The following is a 19588-nucleotide window of genomic DNA, read 5'->3' as shown; positions in this document are numbered from 1 at the left end:
GGCATCCTCCCAATTTGGCTGAATGAGTGCCAAAATTTTGGACAACCAGCTTGAATGGAGCTCACAGGAACAGAGAAGGGGAGGACACATTCATGTGTATTGTGGGTAGCAGTGCGGTTAGCAAACCACTCCCTGTGCTGAAAATGTTACCCTTGAATGATGCGCCTGTGGCTACTAAACCCAATGTGGCTACCAAACCCAATGCTGTGGATACCTTCACAATCCAGAAAGGAGAAGGGCAAGAAATGTACCCCCTCCCCGCTTTAAGTGTACCACATGAGCCCTATTCTTGTTGCAGTCACATCAATTAATAAATATGGAAACATACCAGTTTTAGAGCAGACATTATTGCACATCTTGACAATTGCTCAACTGGGGCTGCTTCTGCCATCATGCTCTCTTCCTGATTCCCCTTAACCACACTTCCCTACCCTATGCCCAATCTAACTTTTTACATTGGATTTGGTATAGAGATGATGATTAAGACCCCCCCCCCCCCTAAGTATGATGGTATATGAATTGATGTTTGGAGATTTTAAGGAACTAATAGGGACTTTTAATTTAGTATTAGTATTTTATTGACTGTTTATTTGTTTATTTTCAATTTTTTACCAAGTTCCAGAGTTCTGCTATTGTGATTTGAAGTGTTTTTTTAAGGGGAGGGAGGCAGGAGGGAAGGAGGGAGGGCAGGAAGACATGCAATCAGCCTGCTTGGGAATAGTGAGGGAAACGTGGAACAGGGGGAGAGGGAAAGACTGTGACACCATGTGACTGCTGATATCACAACTGCCCCAGCAATGACATTTCACACCTGGGACTGGTACAACTGTGAGCTCATTGACAGGTTTCCCTGTCAATGAAAAGAGATGCCCTAATAGCAGCTACAGATTGGAGGTGTCGTAGTACAATAAGTATTGCCAAAAGTGCTTATGTTCCCCTGCTGCAATCATGGTTTAAAAGCTTTATGTAGTAATCTCTGAGAGTTAGTAGAGACAGAGAAAGAAGGAGGGAAAAGGAAGGGTAACGGGAGGAAGAAATGGAGTATTCATCTCACAGGAGATGCCACCTCTCAATCCCATTCTTCCCACTCCAATTCTGAAACCGTTCAAGACCAAGAAGAAAGAGGGCTCCCAGCTTTGAATTTCTCAGGAGAGCAATCTGCAAAAGCAGCTTTCCGCTCCTCTCTGAGACTTCAGTGAGGCTCCCTTTGAAAGCAACGACCATGTATGACAGAGAGAGTAAATTTCAAATCAACCCAGCTAAATTGGAGCCCCTGCCAAATGAAATTGCACAAAGGGAAATGTGAAACTATTCCATGGCAAGATGAACCAAATACATTTAGTATGGGAGTGAGGAACATGTGGCTTGCCAGATATTGTTGGACTGAAACTCTTGTCGGCCTGAGTTTGCCCTACCAATGATGATGGGATTTGTAATTCAACACCATCTGTAAAGACACCACTTTACCTATCCCAGATCTGAATGTGAAGATGAGACATAAATTATCCAGTTTGTCAGCATCTGTGTTTTATGATGCCCAGGCACTGTCGGAAAGAAAAGCTCTCGCTGAATCTGAAGAAAGAATCCCACCATATTCCAGACACACATAAGGCCAGCAGTCATGTTGGAGCACTCACCAGTTGTTGAAAAGTGAAGTACATCTAACATTTCCCATTAGATACTGGATACAGAAAACAGAACATCCAAGGTATTCAGCCAATTCACACTTTTATCTTTTTAACTTAGGTATGAAAAGCCAACACGCGTTTTGAAGAGACAGAGTAGCTGACACTCAGAAGACTATCAGCACCCTAGTCTTTCAATCAGAGGTATCTTGTGGCTCTCCTGTCAATGAGTGGTGTATCCATTCTGGGTTTTAGTCTGAGCTTTTTTCCAGTCTATACATATAGCTCACTTGTTACAATAGTTGCATTAGCTGTCAGACCATTTCAAGGCACAATTCAAACTGCTGGTTCTAGCTTATAAAGCCCTTTTTGGCTTGTGTCTAGATCAGTGGTTCCCAACCTGTGGGTTGGGACCCCTTTGGGGGTCAAATGACCCTTTCATGAGGGTCGCCTAAGGCCATTGGAAAACACCTATTTAATTACAGTTATGAAGTAGCAATGAAAATAATTTCATGGGTTTGGGTCACCACAACATGAGGAACTGTATTAAAGGGTCGCGGCATTAGGAAGGTTGGGAACCACTGGTCTAGATCATGGCTTAAATCCTGTTGGTTGGTCCCAACTAGAGGAAACCCACTGAATCAATTGTTGAATTGAAGTTCAACATATTGGTAAATCCCATTGGTTGAGTGGGTCTACTCTGGTTACAATTAGCAGTTGGATTTAGGTCCATATCTTCCTATATGAACCTGCCAGAGTTTTGGGAGTCTTAGGGGAAAATTTATTCCACTCCCTGTCAGAGGCATGTTTGGTGACGACACATGACAGGACCTTCTCAATAGTGGCTTCCAAGTTGTGGTATCCCCCCACACACACACACACAAGCGGCTAGGCTGACCTCTTCTCTGCTCTCCTTCTGATAGTTCAGTCCTCTTTATTGAGACAGGGTTTGAACAATGCTGCAGGTGGATCTTTTCATGGGGGTGCTGTACTTCAATCCTCACTGTTATCAATTAAAAACTTTAAAGTGTTTTAAACTGGCGCTGTTATAGGCTGAGTCTTCCTTATCCAGAATGATGAAATCCAAAATCTTCCAAAAACCAAAACTTTTTTCATGGGTGGCTGAGGTAGTGACATCTTTGATGGTTCAGTGTGCACAAAATCTATTCCATGCACAAAATTATTTTAAAATATTGTATAAAATTACCTTCAGGCTATGTCTATAAAGTGTATATGAAACATAAATGAGGTTTGTGTTTAGAGTAGGTCCCATCACCAAGTTATGTATGCAAGTATTACAAAAAAATTTTAAAAATCCAAAATAGTTCTAGTCCCAAATATTTCAGATAAGGAAAACCCAACCTATACTAGGATAACTTCTCTTGTTGTCTGTTGTTGTTTTAAACTTTTGTTTTAGCATTATAGTAGTATTTTTTAAATTGTATTTTGTTTTAATTTGTATTGTGAGCTGCCCTGGGTCCATTCTTGAGAGAAAGGTGGGATATTAAATAAGTAAGCAAAGAAGTAAGAGTTACAGGAGCTGTCCAAGGTGCTGGCCAGATTCTGGGGATTGATTCAGCCTCATGGTAGATCTATTAGAATATGGACTAAAACCCAGAGTGGGTCTACCACCACCCTTGACATGAAAGCCAACAGCTGCTACTGCTTGTAAACACACAACTCAGGGTCAGACTGGGGGGCTGATCTGCTCCACTCAGGTAGATCCAAAACAACCACACACCTGCTGAAGTAGACCAACCCCCTCCCTCCAGAGGCAACTAGAACAGCATTGGAAAAACAAGGAAGGGTCAATGAGACAACAAGATATGAAATCTGTTTTTCTTTTCCTTCCCCTGTTGTTTTTCTTTCTCTCAAATCAAAAGCAGTCTCATAAGGTTGGCTTCAGGAGAGGAAGAACAAGGAGGAAAGTTTCCTTGTCCCCTTTCTCCTTCTGCGAAAACTCACACCAAAGCTGCCTCTCCCCAGTAGCCAGCAAAGGGGAAAGCACCATGCAGGGCAGACTTTTAGAAGACAAACAGCAGGTGGAGGAAAGGGTAAGAAGATTCTTTTTCTGATCGCAGCCTTTCCAAAGGTGAGCTCAATGAAAGATTTTTAAGATGACTGGAGAAGAGACTTTGGAAAAGCTTTCATGGGGAACTAGATATTTTCATGGAGAATAACGCTATCCAAAGTTAAAAGTCACTGAGGTCATCTATTCCCTCCTGTATCAGAGTTAGTATGCTGCTGAATACTAGTTGCCAAGCAGGCAGGTGTTGTTGTGCTTGTGAGCTTCCTGAAGACCACTAGCTGGTTACTGTGGGAACAAAATGCTGGACTAAATTGACCTTTGCACAATTCTCCTTACGTTAATATGAGAGATATTAGACTCCAGGATTAAGCTGTACCGTAAGGACTTATCAGCTGCGACAAGATCAACAACTTTTTCTTTTCTTTTCTTGAAAAAGTATGCAATTGCCCAATTCTCTGTCTAAAGCAAAGGTGTGCAAGGTGTCTAATTTTGATAAGCAAACATGGGTGGAAGGCTGAGCCACTCTGCCTCACCTTGCTGTCCTTTGAAAACACACACAGTTTTTATTCTCCACCATTCAGCTCCCTTCCAGAATCAGAGCCAATAAAGGCAGGGAGGTGTTTCAAGGAACAGGAGCACTATTAAGGCAAAGTGAAAAGAATCCAGCTTATCTCACCTGTATGCACACTGTAAGAAATTAGAGCCACCCATGTCGCTGTAGACATAAACAGGACAGAGACCACACACACAATAATAGTGTGGTTACTTCCACTCCTCCCCATCATGAGTTTGTCTTCCCCTATCTGACCCCTTCCAGCTGTGTTGACTATCACCAACAGAGCCTTGAAGTCTGGGGACACTGATGTCTCCAACACACATGGAGAGGGATGACCTTAGAGAAGGCAAGACTGTCTTGATAGGAACTCTCTTTCCATGTCCTCTGTCCTTGGTCCTGAAAATCTGTCTTACTTTGCCTCATCTAATTAGACTCATTCCTGGATGGGTTTGTTGTAAAACCCCAGCTCTCTACTGAGTTACAATTCGGCCTCGGACTGGAGATGCTGGTTCAGGCAACTGTGAAATGCAGAGATTCTGCTAAACTGTCTGTACTTGGGTCTGCAATCTGCACCCTCCAGGTGCTGTTGGACTTAAGCTCCCATGAGTCCAAGCCAATGTAGTCAATGGTCAGGAATTACAGGAGTTGTGGTCTAGCAACATCTGGAAGTCCACAGGCTCCTCATCCCTTGTGTATACAACTCTCTTAAAGCTGAATATATTTCACACTGTTATTTTTCTTTATTTTTTAAAGCACTTCTTTGTTCTTGTTGTTATGAGCCTTCAAGTCATTTATGACTTATGGCGACCCTAAGGTGGACCTATCATGAGTTTTTCTGGGGCTAAGTGTGTATGATTCACCCAAGGTCACCTAGTGTGTTTTCATGGTGAAGTGGAGAATTGAACCCTGGTCTCCCAGAGTCCAAGCCTGAAACTACTATGCCACACTGGCTCTCTTCTAGCCCACCTTCTATGATTAAAAGCATCCATTTCCAGATTAAAAGCATCCATAATTTAAACAAAGTAAACATGCATTAAACATAGTAACAGGTAAAACCACTTTAAAAGCAACAGTTAAAACTACTTTTAAAACTACAACAGTTTAAGCGTACTTGTGGGATATATAGGGAGTTCTGCATTAGATATATAGGGAGAGTATCATTCACTCAAGTATCGAGGTCCCAAGACATTTAGAGCTTCACATTTCATCACAAGCACTTTGAATTGAGATTAGAAGTAAATTGCCAACCACTGCAGATCCCTTCACACTGGTGCTACATGCTGCCTATATGGTATCTCCAGTCACTATCATATTATTTCCATCCCTATCCCCTACTCACACACACATACACAATGAACCTAAAAGGTAGCCTATTAATACTCTCTATTTACAGATGGGAAATTGGGACCTTCCAGCTGCAGACTTGCTCCCAAGGCTCCTAGTGAATGACACTCTGTTTTCAATGGGGATGCAGCTATGATCAGCTTTTCACCACTGTGGCAGAATAACAGCTGATGCAGAGATGTCTCTCATCTTGGCCACTGCATTTAAGCAAGCCATAAAAATCACAAAGGCTTCAAAGAAGAACGGCAATTATTAGAGGTAAGGAAAAGAAGCAAAAATAACATGATGTACTCCATTTACTGTCCTCTGGCAGAACAACCCTCACAATCCAGATCTGACCATGCCACAAGCAGAGTCCAGAAAGCTGCACTCACAGAGCAAATAGTTCCTAATGATTTAAGGAATATACTTGTTGTTGTTGTTGTTTAAAAAGTCTTTAAAAACAAAACAAAAAAACACAAATGGACATTGCTCATTGTTTTCCAAAGAAACAGTGCTTATCTCTCTCTATCTCATTCCCTGAGCACTGGGAGACATTTTGCAGGTAGAAGCAAATGGGGCTGAGTTTATAGAGCTTATAACCAGTTGCAGAGGATTGAAAGGCAGAAGATGAGCAGCCTGGCTCCTTCAGGGTTACTATAACATCATCATAGCCCTGAGGCATAATGGTTACCGCTGAGCTGAGAATTATGGCTCCCCCTTGGAAAGGAACAGGGAGGAATTAACAAGCAGGTGCGAAGAAATTGCTTCATTATTTGCTGACCTTGCTAGCACAGCCTTGCTTGCTCCAAACACTTTCTCCAATAAAACCTGTCGGTATCTAGATTTAGCTACTGCGATCGCAGCCTCGGCTGTGTGTCACAAGGATGGAGGGTGAGTGGGTTGGTAGGCTCGTGAATGACCTGGCGTGTTAGCAGGTACAAACAGCTCAAGGTTCCCAGGTGCTCCTTCCCCAGGCAAGGTCTTGCCCTTGTTTTCAGTGCTAGAAGGCACCTAATTACACAGCAGACACAGGAATAAAGAAGAGGGGAAGCCCCTGAGTATGCACTGAGTCTATTTCACTTACTGTAGAAGAATCATAACCTAACCTGGAATCAAGGAAGATTTGACTCCAGGTCAGATGAGAGAGCTTCCCAAGCAGCCTGGAGCCTCAGCAGTTTTTATAAAGATCATTTGGTTCTGCCTTAACATCATGATCTCTTCTTTTGTACATTTGCTATCCAGCTCAAACATGTCTGCAATCCCCTTCTCCATGCTGTTCCCCAGTGTTGAGCAAAGCTACAGAGGAATCTGAATTTTTGGCCCTCTTCACTGACAACACCTAAAACACTTTTATTTTGCAAGAACAGGACAGCAACCAAAGCATTCCCATTTAGACACAACAAACAGTACAGATTATGATACTGCCCAAGATTATTCTCACCTCATCTCCATGAGAATATGCTGTGTTTTTATATTGCCTCTTGCTGTACACCTTCCAGATGGGATGAGGCAAGGCCCTCAACAAATCTTGAGTCATACTTGCATGTATATCACTGGATTTATCTACATTTCATGATGAGGCAGCTGGATGTGTGAACTCAATTTAAAAAGATATAAAAGCAGTGCAAGAGGATCCAGTGAAGTGGTCCAAGGGCCCACTCATGCAAACAAGCCATCAAGTGATCAACATGCACATTTTATCTTCCGCTTTCTTCTTTGGTGTGTGCTTTTATTGGATTGCTTTTCAATGCCTTGAACAGCACCCTAAAATCTAATCCAATGAAGGGATATAAATCTATACATGTTTTAAATAAAGAAACATGATTCAAATTGTTAGTAGTGAATTGCTGACTACCAGCAACTTATCTGAATAAAAGCAGCTTCCTGTTGGTTCTGAAAGTTTTGAGTTTCTGGCAGTTAGGCCTTTTGGAGAAGCAAACGCCAAACCTCAGGAGCAGCCATCAAGAATACTGCTCCATGTACTATTCTCTTGTGACCTATCACATGGAAGAAGGCATTATCAGTATGCTGATGCTCTTGACACATGGTTAGAAGATTGTGATGAGATAGAATGAAGGTGGTGGCCCATGACATTTAGAGCTGTATGATATGAACAGTGATGAAACCTAATGAGGTAGCTATGAAACTCTCCAGTCTGCATATATTTACTGACAGTTGGTTGGCTCAATTAGACCATCTTTGCTTGCTTTTCTTGTTCTCCATCTTCAGCACTAACACAGCAAATTAAAACAATCCTTCAAATTTTGGGGGGAGAAATACTTTTTTGGATTCTAATTTCCAGAATCCATAGCATAAAAAGTAAGCTTTCCAAGATGTCTGGCCAGAAGCTGAGCTAGAGAGAATGTTATCATTTCACAAAGGCTTGAGAGTTGGTGGCAGAGGAACATCAGAGAATGGCCGAGCCGCTAAAAAGGATGTTGTCTAATATAGGACTTTGGCTTAAGAACAGTACAATAACCCACCTTGCCAAGTGCGCTGTAAAAAGAACCAGACACTTTCAGATCTCCTAGCAGAAGTGCTGACTTGCAGAACTGACCAAGGAGGTGGTAAGGATTAATAAATTCAAATTCTAAAACTACTAAGTATTGATCAGAACTGATAGCCCACAGTCTTAACAAAGAACAGCCATACCTAACTTTGAGAAACTTCCATACTTGAAAGACAAATTCTTGGTTGATTGTTTTCTGGATCTATGCCAGTTGATTCACTTGTCACATTTTTAGGTGGACTCTGAGTTTTTTGAAGCATGCACTTAAAAATAAGTGAAGTTACGTATATATACACACATATATACAGGTATACTTTTGAGGAAACTATGGTTGGCCACAGTTCCCTGTCAAGCGTTTTACTGGCTTGGCAAATCCAGGTCTGTAGCTGCACAGTTTATGAAACAGCTCTCTAAGGCTCCTTTTGCTTTCCCATTTCTCTCCTTGCGTTTTAAAAAGTCTCTTTGCCATAGCTTGGGGACTTCCAAGCTTTTCTAGTCCCTGCCATGAGTTTCTTTATTACTCTCTCATGCTCTCACATTCAGCCTGTTGAACTACTTCCACAGTCTGGCTTACCGAGACTTTAGTTCTGTGAGTACTTAATATTGCTCCATAGTTCTGAAGCTGTCTCACTCCAAGCCATTATTACAATTGAACCTGGATCATACAAACAAACAACACGACACACTACTGTAGCAGCAGGTTCTTCAGGAGCAATTGCTTTATCACTCTACTGAGGTGAGAGAAACTTGTAGTTCTCCAGATACTCTTGGACTTTAATTCTCACCATTCCCGACTTCTGGTTGTGCTGGCTTCAGTTGATGGGAGATGAAGTCCACCATCATCTATAGCAGTGGTTTCAACCTCCCTAAAGCCATGACCCTTTAATACAGTTCTTCAGGATCTGGTAAGATCCAACCATAAAATTGTGGCATCTCGGTTCCTAAGACCATAGGAAATATGTGTTTTCCGATGGTCTTAGGCAACCCCTGTGAAAGGGTTGTTCAACCCCCAAAGGGGTTACGACCCACAGGTTGAGAACCACTAATAATGAGATATTAACTATGAGCTGGTTCAGATCCTGGCTCTGCCACGATTTCAGTAGGTAGGTGAGCCAACAACCTCAGTCACGTTTCTTACCGTCTGTACTATATGGTGATAATAAAACAACAGCCTGGTAAGCTAGATTGATAATGATTCCAGGCATCAGGCAACAAAAGTCATTTCTTTATGCCTTCATTTCTGGGATTTACAGATACGTGTCTACTAGCTGATACTGAGGGTTATATTAAATGACACGCTTGAACCTCCTGCTAATATTGGGCATCATAACTGGCAATATAACTGGCACTAACATGCCTTCCGCTGCTTGACTTATGAAAGGTACATTTGCTTTTCACTAAGTAACCAATGAGAGAGAGAGTGTAGTGTGTGTGTTTAAAATGTGGAGGTGAGCGTGCCACACTGGAAGACACGGCTGCTGTTGGCAGCATGCCCACCCAATACTTTCTGAAATATGACCCTCCAAATATACATGCCCCTACAACCCAGAAATCACATTATTAAATGGTGTTATGTTTTCATTGTTGCAACATGCCATCCCCAAACAAGATTTCCCAAACCACTCGCTGCCAGAATGAAGAAGCGAACCCATTCATTCAGATTCATTCGCACTGAGCACAGACTCTGTTCCCAAATTGTTTTCAAATTTCCCCCCTGACATCTTGTTAGGGAAACCATATTTGCCAGCTGCCACTCCTTCTCGAGAAAATTGGTCTCGCTCTTTTTCTTTCTTCCCCTTCCTCATCCCAAATAAAAAACCTACACACAGCCATTTGTCTTAATATAAACTGTTTTGTTTTATGGCTAACCACTGCCCATCTAGAAAAGGAAGGGGGTCAGTCCCATGCACTCTTTCCACACTTCAAGGAACTGGAAATCACATTACGTTTCAGATACGCATCAGCTCCGGAGGAAATCAAGAAAAAGGTGGGGAATAGGCTGTTTCTCCTAGTCCTCAAAATACTCAAGAAAGACAAAGCCATTCGCTTCTCAGAAGAACCTTAATTCACAAATAATGGCCCCCAAATTCAAATCTAGGAAAGCTCATGCTACCAGCCTTTCTTTCAGTTAGTCTCAAAGGTGTTACAAGATCCTTTTGCAACCGGGGAAGTAGTCTCAAGTCTAGGGAAGCTCATGTCACCAACTTCTCTCTTTCAGTTAGGAGTTTATCACACAGGGGCTCATTCCAGCATTAAAGAGAGATTAAAGTGCATTTAAAGCATCCTGCAAACAAAGCGAAAATGGCGAGCAGTTGCGCAAATGATGATCACACGCAACTGCGCAGATAAAGTGATATCGGAAATGCATTGTCGCTGAGATCCTAAAAGTAAAAAGATGCACGTTAATGCTTCTTTGTGACCACTTTAAGGGCAGGTTTGGTGCGACATCATGTCAAATCGTTTCGCATAATTACGCAATTCTTTTGGGATATTCATGGGATAAGCTCCCGATCTCCTTCGTGTGATAAACTCCAATGTCTCAAAGGTGCTGCAACTAGATCCCTTTGCAACCCTACTAAAATCTAGGGAAGTTCATGCTCCCAACGTCTCTCTTCCAGTCAGTCTCAAAAGTGCTGCAATGAGATCCCTTTGCAACCCTGCTACAGTCTAGGGAGGTTCATGCTCCCAACTTTTCTCTTTCAGTTAGTCTCAAAAGTGCAGTGACTAGATCCCTTTGCAACCATGCATCTGAGGAAGTAGGTTTGCATCTAGGAAAACTCATGCTACCAACTTCTCTCTTTCAGTTAGTCTCAAAGGCTTTGAGACTGCAGGGCTGCGCAGACCAGCCATGAAGGCCAGCCTGGGGGCAGCGTTGGGGTGTGGCATCCCTATGACGCACTCCCCAACTGCACCCCATGGCACTGTGACGCCACACGCCACTCCACACGGCACATGGCATCACAGCACTCCTCTGGCACTGCATTGACATGATGCAGTGCCAAAGCAATGCCTTAAAGCCATGGCTGTGGGCTATGTACAATAAAGTTTACGACGGTGAGGAGGACCATGAGCTGCTCGGAGTCCTAATTTTGGATTCTGTAACAACATGGCATTCTTGTGAGCCACCTTGGGTCCCTTTTGGGGAGAAAGGTGGAATCATCATCATCATCATCATCCTCATCCTCATCTTCATATTGTTTTAATGCAAGAATATTGTATTCTTGTGAGCCGCCTTGGGTCCCTTTTTGGGAGAAAGTCGGCATGATGATGATGATGATAATGTTTTACTAGGCTACTGATACTGTGCTTTTGTGAGCCGCCTGGGGCTCCTTTCTGGGAGAAAGCCGGCATAAGAATCATGATAATAGTGGTGAGGCGCCTGGGCGGTCGGGGGCCAGGCGGCCTGAGACTCACGGCGGAGAAGTTGTGGGCTCCGCAGGGCTCCCCGCGGAACTTGCAGGCCAGGAGCATGTCGTCGAGGCGGTGGCCGAGGCGGTCGAGGAAGTCCCTGCTGATGCCTCCGAAGTGTCGGGGCGGGAGGAAGAGGCGGAAGTCGGCCAGCTTGGCGAACCATCGGAGGCGCTGGGGTTCTTGGCGGAGGAGCTCGTCCAGGAGGGGCCTGGCGGTGCGGTTGGGCCAGAGGAGGCCGAGCCAGTGTCCGGCGTAGTAGAGGTCGCCCTTGGAGAGGCGCGGGAAGCGGAGCGGGTTGTTGTTGCAGAGCGTGACGGCCGGGAAGGCCAGCTGGCGGCTCCACTCGGTCCGCACCGTCGTGTGCGAAGGGAAGGCCAGCCAGTGCAGCAGCCGGTTGGAGGACCAGGCCAGCAGCAGGCCCAGCGAGGCCCCCGCCGCCAGCAGCCACAGCGCCCGACGGGCAGGAGAGGCCCCCCGCCAGCGCACCCCACGAAGCCCCGGAAGACGGGGACGGAGCAGCGCCCCGCGACGGACCCCACGGCCAGGAGGCTCGGAGCCCGGCCTGGGACGCCCACGGCCACGGCGCCCCGACGACGACGAGGACGAGGCCCCCGCCATGCGCCTCCCCAGCCTTCCTCCTCCTCCTCCTCCTCCTCCTCCTCGCCGGGGGGCCCCGCGACGGACAGCGGCCGCGGCAGCATCCAGAGCCCAGCGCCGGCCGAGGGACCCCTCAGGCAGCCATCCTCAGCTGGGCAAGGAGGAGGCTCAAGGGAAGAGGAGGAGGAGGAGGAGCAGCCCCCAGGAGGAGCCCCGTCGGGACCCGCCACGGAGCCCAGCCCCACTCATCTCCGCAGAGAAGGAGCAGGAGGAGAGAGTGGGATCTGGAGGAGGAGGAGGAGGAAGTGCTGGAGAGAAGGTGGAAGAGGAGGTGAAGGAGGAGGAAGAGGATGAAAAAGAGATTATGGTGGAGGAGGAAGAGGAGGAGGAAGAGGAAGTGAAGATCAGGAAGAGGGGAGGAGGAAGAGATGCGGGAGAGGAGAAGGCAGTAGTGATGCCTCGGAGCCACTGGAGAAGGAGGAGGAGGAGGGGAGACGAAGAGCCCGAAAGGGAAGCAGGTTCGCTGGGTTCCGGAGCCGCTCTCCCTAAGGTCCGCCGATCTCCCAAAGCAGTAGCGGAGGCTGGAGGCTGGAGGGCGAGGGGCCCTTTGAGCTCCGACGGCGCTGCCTCCCTTTGCCTCCCGGGCAGCAGGGGACCCCAGAGCCCCCTCCTCTCCTCTCCTCTCCGCCGCCGCCGCCGCCGCCGTCTTTGGCCCGGAAAGAAGCTCGGCCTCCCTGAAACGCCAGCCAGGAATGGATGCGCTGCTCGGGCTCCTCCTCCTGGAAGGGATGAAGGGAGAGGAGGACGAGGAGGCCAGGGAAGGAAAGGCAGCTGCATCCAGACTGGAGAAAGAACCCGCTTTGGCAGCGCTTTAACTCTTTCTCTCTTTGCTATGGAACTCTGGGAGCTGAAGTCCAAAAACAACTGGGATACAAAAGTTTGGGGACCACTGGAGTCCAGGAAGAGAGCAATGGCAGCCCCTCCAGGGCCGAAAGGGCAGGGAGGCGAAGTCAAAGAAAGAAGCTGGAAGCCTGAGCCTTCCTACGCTCGAGCCGCCTTTCTCCAGATTCTCCACTCCAGATATGCATCTGAGGAAGTAGGTTCGGGTCCACGAAGACACAGGCTCCCAGCTTCTTTCACTTAGGTCCCAAAACACACTGGGGAAATAGTCCAGTTTGAGACCGCATTAACTGCCCTGGTTCTGGCGCCACAAGAGACTACAATCCCTAGGATTGCCTAGCACTGAGCCACAGCAGTTAAAGAAGCCTCAAACTGGATTGTGTTTGGAAACATGCATCTGAGGAAGTAGGCTCAAGTTTAAGAAAGCTCAGGCTACTAACTTCTTTCTTTCACTTTGTCACAAAGGTGCTCCAAGATCCCTTTGCAGACTGATTTTCCGGACTACCTGAGCATGGTCTTCATGTTCCTGAGACACAAAGGAAGTCCCTGATGGGAGCCAAAGATTCAGATTGTGGGGTTCCAGACAGACCAGGAAAGTCTCTCTCTCTCTTTTTCTCTCTCTCTTTCTTTCCAATCTGTCTGTCTGCCTCTCCACCGCTTTGGGGTTCCCCGCTTCCAAACGTATCAGATCCTCCTGCTGAGGGACCATCTGTGCTCCAGAAAGAGTGGAGTCTGCATTTTCAGTCTTTCTGCCAGTTTCTTGCATCTGAATACGTTTGTTTCTCTAATGCTCTGGGTTTGGTTTGGTTTTGAACGGTGTTTATTTTGAGTTTCCCTTGCGCTGGAGAATGATGAGAGGAAGCCCTGTCAATGCTCACAAACTCATTTTTCCCCTCTCTCTCTTTCCTTGTTCCCCTGCCTTAGGTCAGATTATTTGTCCATGCATCCCAGCCGCGTTTGATAACTCAACTCCATACTAACAGGTAGCTGCTCTCCTGGGTCTTTGATCCTTTCCCCGTGGATTCAACCTGGGTCTTTTGCATGCAAAGCGCGTGCTCCGCCAGTGACTTACGGCCTCAATTTCTCCTATGAAGAAAGAACATTCTACTCAAGGCATTTTCCTTCCTTTATTGTGATTCCCATTGGAAGGCGAACACAGAAAAGCTCAGCTCTGGGACCTTTTCTTTCAAAGCAGAGGCAGTGATGTCTTTTGCTCAGTGTCAGGGTACCAGAGAGATCCTCCTTGTTCTGGCAAGCGAGTGAAGAGATAGCAAGGCTTTTGAGTTTTGTTGTTGTTTCACTGAGGAAGTAAGAGAGGAAAACAGATCTTTAAACAGAGGCTGGGTACTTCTTCCCTTACTACTTCACTCGAGCACAGCCTTCGCCCAATGTTTTGCATTACAGTGGCTACATCTGCACTGCAGAAATAACCCAGTTTGTCACCACTTAAACTGCCATGGCTCAGGGCTATGGAATTCGAGAAACAGTAGCTTTGTGAGACATCTAGCCTTCTCTGTCAGAGAATTTAGTACCCCAAATAGAGTGCCACTCTATTCTGCCTTGGCCAAGCCTACCTGGAATACTGTGTCCAGTTCTGGGCACCACAATTCAAAAAGGATGTTGTCAGATTGGAGCGTATTCAAAGGAAGGCCACCAAAATGGTTAAGGGCCTGGAAACCATGCCTCATGAGGGAGCTGGGTATGTTTAGCCTAGTAAAGAGATGGTTAAGAAGAGATATGATAGCCCTATTTAAGTATTTGAAGGGGTGTCACATTGAGGATGGAGTAAGTTTGTTTTCTCCTGCTCCAGAGACTAGAACCTGGAACAATGGATGCAAGCTACAGGAAAAGAGATTCCACTTTAACATTAGGAGGAACTTCCTGACACTAAGAGCTGTTCAACAATGGAACACATTCCCTCAGAGTGTAGTGGAGGCTCCTTCTTTGGAGGACTTTAAACAGAGGTTGGATGACCATTTGTTTGGGGATGCTTTGACTGAGAGTTCCTGCATGGCAAGGGATCGGACTGGATGGCCCTTGTGGTCTCTTCCAACTCCATGATTCTACAGTTTCCAGAATTCCATAGCACTGAGCCATGGCAGTTAAAGCAGTGTCAAACCAGATTATTTCTGCAGTGCAAATGCAGCCAATGTCTGTTAGCTGGTATGACTGATAGAGTGATGAGACTTGGAGTTCAGACAGTGGCTAAGGATGATAGGAGCTGAGGTTGGGCAAGGCTGCTCTAGCAGTTTGAATGGTAACCAGTATTTGCAAGATTGCAATGAGAAGTTAAAGACTGGTGTGTTGATTGATTGCATAAGTTGCCAGATAGCTGAATCTTTCAGAGTTATACACAGGGCCTACAACAACAGGTTTGAACCCTGGTGAAATTGGTGTAGTGCCTCTGGGTCAGGGAGATGGTTTTGGACTGAATGGGGAAGGAGATCCTAACTGTACATGAAGGGTGAGAACCAAGGAAGGGGCTCTTCTCCCACCCCCTGAGGGTCAAGAAAAGAAACGATGCCCGCTGCCCAGAGGACCTCTTAAAGGGTGTACCTACTGTGTTCCCAGCAGCAAAGAACATGGATCATTCACATGTCGTGTGTGTTTTTTTAGTGCGACGATGCAAATCATCTCACTCACGTGTTCCAGGTTTGTTAGTCACACAATGTCACCGCATCAATCCATATCAATGTGCATCTCTGTGAATTTGGTTGCTCACACATGCGAACATTTGACTAAAGATGGAGTTGACAATGCAAATGCATTTGGAACCCCTTTTCTGGTATGCAGCATTTTATCTTGGGTCTATTTACATCGGTTATTCACACTACCGATGATGCAGGTCTTTTTTAAAAACTCAGGGGGAAATCCCAATATCAATTATCATGGATTAAGTGGGTTTTGGGAAGTCCCCCTGAAAATTTAAACAGGTGCATTCATGATCCGTATGAATGACAGAAAGTTAACCCAGGATTCATCATGGATTATTTTCACAGGATACAGGAGCACATTAGTTCAAAAATCCAAGCCTCTATAGCTAAACATGAAAATGTTATTCAGCAACTAAAGATGCTCACACCATGGATATGTTGTCAGAACTAAAGCAACTGTGTATATTAAAAGTATATTAAAGCAACAAGCATTTCAATTTACTTGTAGGATGACCTATAGGTTTCTTAATCAAAACATACCAACAGTTTTCTTTTCCCATATTTCACCTGATATCTGTTCCCAGACAAATGACCTTTGGCTGCTCTGCACCATTGTTTGCCCTCATATATCTGCTTGTTAGCAGACCCCTTGGCATGCGAATGGCTAGGTTTTCCACAAAGAAAGTGCAGAGGCAGGTTTAATGCTGGACATAAAGAAAACAAAAATAATGACCACAGAGGACCTACATAAATCCAACCTAGACAATGAGGAAATCGAAATAGTTAAACCCTGTACTATGGATCGAACATTGACCAGAATGGAGACTGCAGTCAAGAAATCAGGAGAAGGCTAGGAATGGGAAGGGCAGCAATGAAAGAACTAGAAAAGATCCTAAAGTGCAAAGGTATTCAACTGAATACTAAAATTAGAATCATCCAATCCATCGTATTCCCCATCACCACATACGGGTCTGAGGGCTAGACAGTGAAGAAAGCAAATGAGGAAAATTAACTCTTTTGAGATGTAGTCCTGGAGAAGAGTGCTGAGGAGACTATAGACAGCCAAAAAGACAAGTGGATTCTTGAGCAGAGAAAGCCAGAAATTTCCCTGGGAGCCAAAATGACCAAATTAAGTCTCATAATTTGGCCACATCATGAGAAGGCAAGACTCATTGGAAAAGATTATAATGCTAGGAAAGGTAGAAGGTAGAGGAAAGAGAGGAAGATCACACATCAGATGGATAGACTCAATTGGTGAGGTCATGGGCATGAATCTACAAGACTTAAGCAGAGCAGTGGAGGACAAGAGGGCTTGGAGATGTCTCACCCACAGGGTCGCCATGAGTGTGGGACAGCTTGAAGGCAGTTTACAACAATATCATTAGTCCCTAACTATGTATCCCATCATTCCATACTATAGGCTAATACACTTTGCTGCTAAGCTAAAATCATGGCAGCTCTCAGAGATGGCCCTGATCTTGACAGCAGGCAACCACATAGTGAGGCAGGCAAGGTAGAATGGGGAGGGTCCCTGATGCTGGATCAGCCTGGTGCCTGACTTGACTGGGTGCAGGGGATCTTTCTTCCATTGTTCCCATGGCCAGCCCACTTTGCTTTGCAGTCAAGCCTATGAAGCTTGAATATGCACAAGCCTCCATTTTCACGGGGGGAGGGAGGGTCCAGAATGGATCCCCTGCAAAAATGGAGGGCCAACTGTTTTCATTGAAACCCAGTGTGGTGTAGTGGTTTGAGCATACACTCTGGAGATTGAAGTTCAACTCCCAGCTTGGCCATAGAAACCTACTGAGTGACCTTAGGCAAGTCACATCCTCTCGGCTCTAGAAAACCCCATGATAGCTTTGCTTTAGGGGCGCCATAAGTCAGAAACAACTTGAAGGCACACAACAACAGCAACAGCTATTTCCATAGAAACTCAACAATTTTATGATGTCAAAAACAATGGTCAAATAATAATGCTACCAACAAAAGCAAAAACATACAACATGAGCCTCCTTCCAGAATGCTGAGCCCTGTAACATGGCCCCACTTTCTCTCCTCCCATCAACCCTTATTACACAGACAATAAGGCTAGGCACATTTTAGCTGGCTGAAGATCCCTTCTTAAAGCTTAATGTCACACATTGATCCTTTGCAGCCACAGGTAAGCACCACTAGGATAAATGCAGCTTTCTCTCAGGTAAATATACACAGAGTTACAGTCCACGCTGATCCTAATAGATTGGGTATTATATGCTGTGCAGTGTTCTTCTATCATGACAGATGAGCTCATCTTCACCCTGTCTGCTTGTCAATTTCACTGGAGCATCTGTTTGGCTGCCCTTATGTTCCACGTGTGAGACTAGCTCACTGCTTGGAAAAATTAACTTTTTTGTACTACAACTTCCAGCATATCCCAGTCAACATGGCTGCGGTATTTTGGGTGTTGCAACGAAATAAAATTTCTGGTTGAGATGGACCTTAGGTCATTTAGCAGAATTATTTGTGGACTCTTACAGTAATTCCTAATGCTTTGGATATTTTCTGAACAAGCAGAAATCTAGGGGTTCGGAAAGTGCTTGAATCTAAGCCAAAGTGGTCCCTTTAATTTCCTAGAGCTGGTCAGCTCTGTTTCTCTAGGGCACCCAATTAAACCAAAATGTTTGTATTTAGATGTGCCTCCATTCGTTCCCTGCCAGATAAACCCTAAACACATAATCTGAAATTGAAGGCCCCGAGGCCTTGCCATTCACCAACAGGCCAACACAGAGATTAACATGTAAATCACTTCCTCTCAACCAAGGGTCACACAATAGATATACCCCACACACCTCCATGCCACCATTCCCTGAATATGCCAGCCACAGATAGAGGCGAAATGTCAGGAATATATTCTTCCAGAATATGGCCACATACCCTCATAAACCCACCTAGTTCAGCAATGTCAGTTCCATGAAAGCACCTATGAAAGTGGGCTGTGAAGAGTGATCCTCTTTGTTTATGCAGAAATCCTATTGAATTCATGGTTGCTTGTAGCTTACTTTTTCTGGTTTATGCCTATTATTTGGACATAAGCCCCCATAGTGAAATTTATGTAGAAGATGGTATGGTAGGCTGCTATGCTATGCTTGTTTTCTTTGGGCTACTAAAAACAGTATGAATTACTGCTCAGTAATTCATAGTCCAAGATCACACCACCAGCTGACTTCTTAGTCTTTACTCCAAAGGCCCAGTAACCTAGTTCTCAACTAAATGGAGTCCCTTTGGGGTTACCAACATTTTTTACTCTAGCAGGCAAAACTGCCTCTGAGTATTTCTTGACTAAGAAAAACCCTATGAAATTAATGAGGTTGCTCTAAGTCGACAAGCAGCTTGAAGGCACATACACACATACATACATCCCATGCTTTAAACACCCACAGCACAGAGATAAATGCGAGTGGTAAAAGCTTCCCCTATCACTTTATCACCATACTAGGAGATTATAGGTGTTGGAAGGATTTCTGCCTGTCTTGTGTAACACAGGAGCTGTGTCAGTAAATAAAAATAGTGGGGTGTATCTACGTTGTAGAAATAATGCAGTTTGACACCTCTTTAATTCTCATTGCTCCATCATACAGGATCCTGGGATTTGTAGTTCTGTGAGGAATAGCACTTTTTGACAGAGAAGGCTAAAGGCCTTGTAAAACTGCAAATCCCAATATTCCATAGGATGGAGCTACAACATTTAAAGTGGCGTCAAACTGCATTATTTCTACAGTGCAGGTGTACCCTTGGTAACTTAATATTTAACACAACATCTCATTATCAGTGAAGTCACTTCAATTTCACACATTTAAATGTCAGCCATCAAGTGATGTACAATTTAATAATTCAGTGCCTGGAGTCTGGCAAATCGCTAGCCTTTGACTTAATGTTTCCCAACAGTAAAATGGGGGCAGCAGTGTCAAAAGTCCAGAGGATGTGGAATACAAGCACAAATCA

At 45.0% G+C, this 19588-nt stretch overlaps 2 protein-coding genes across 3 annotated transcripts in view; one reads left to right on the top strand and one right to left on the bottom strand.

Moving 5' to 3' along the window:
- The window catches only part of LOC149309116 (acid-sensing ion channel 2), a 464458-nt gene that overhangs the window by 158778 nt on the left and 286092 nt on the right, over positions 1-19588 (bottom strand). The window contains exon 1 of one of the 2 annotated variants that reach the window (XM_089531831.1): positions 11460-12159. The exons of the other annotated variant lie outside the window; for it this stretch is intronic. Within the exon in view, the coding sequence (XP_089387957.1) occupies positions 11460-12074 (615 nt within the window). The 5' untranslated portion in view covers positions 12075-12159. Of the gene's footprint in view, positions 1-11459; positions 12160-19588 lie in introns of those variants that run through there. 2 annotated transcript variants of the gene reach the window in all.
- Positions 11998-16095, top strand: LOC149309118 (uncharacterized). Its single transcript, XM_089531834.1, has 2 exons — positions 11998-13149; positions 13419-16095. The coding sequence occupies exons 1-2, from the start codon at positions 12073-12075 to the stop codon at positions 13443-13445; spliced, it is 1104 nt and encodes a 367-aa protein (XP_089387960.1). The 5' UTR covers positions 11998-12072; the 3' UTR covers positions 13446-16095.

This window comes from Sceloporus occidentalis, unplaced genomic scaffold (genome assembly GCF_023333645.1).
Source record: "Sceloporus occidentalis isolate IW3139 unplaced genomic scaffold, rSceOcc1.0.p SCAF_7, whole genome shotgun sequence".
NCBI classification, from domain to species: Eukaryota; Metazoa; Chordata; class Lepidosauria; order Squamata; family Phrynosomatidae; genus Sceloporus; species Sceloporus occidentalis.
This window is presented reverse-complemented; position numbering and strand designations above follow the sequence as displayed.

Bases quoted from the DNA above. Each gene is read 5' to 3' on its own strand.
- LOC149309118 (XM_089531834.1), top strand. From the start codon at position 12,073: ATGCGCCTCCCCAGCCTTCCTCCTCCTCCTCCTCCTCCTCCTCCTCGC. The intron at 13,150-13,418 runs GTAGGTTCGGGT...TTTGTCACAAAG, and splicing joins CCAGATATGCATCTGAGGAA to GTGCTCCAAGATCCCTTTGC.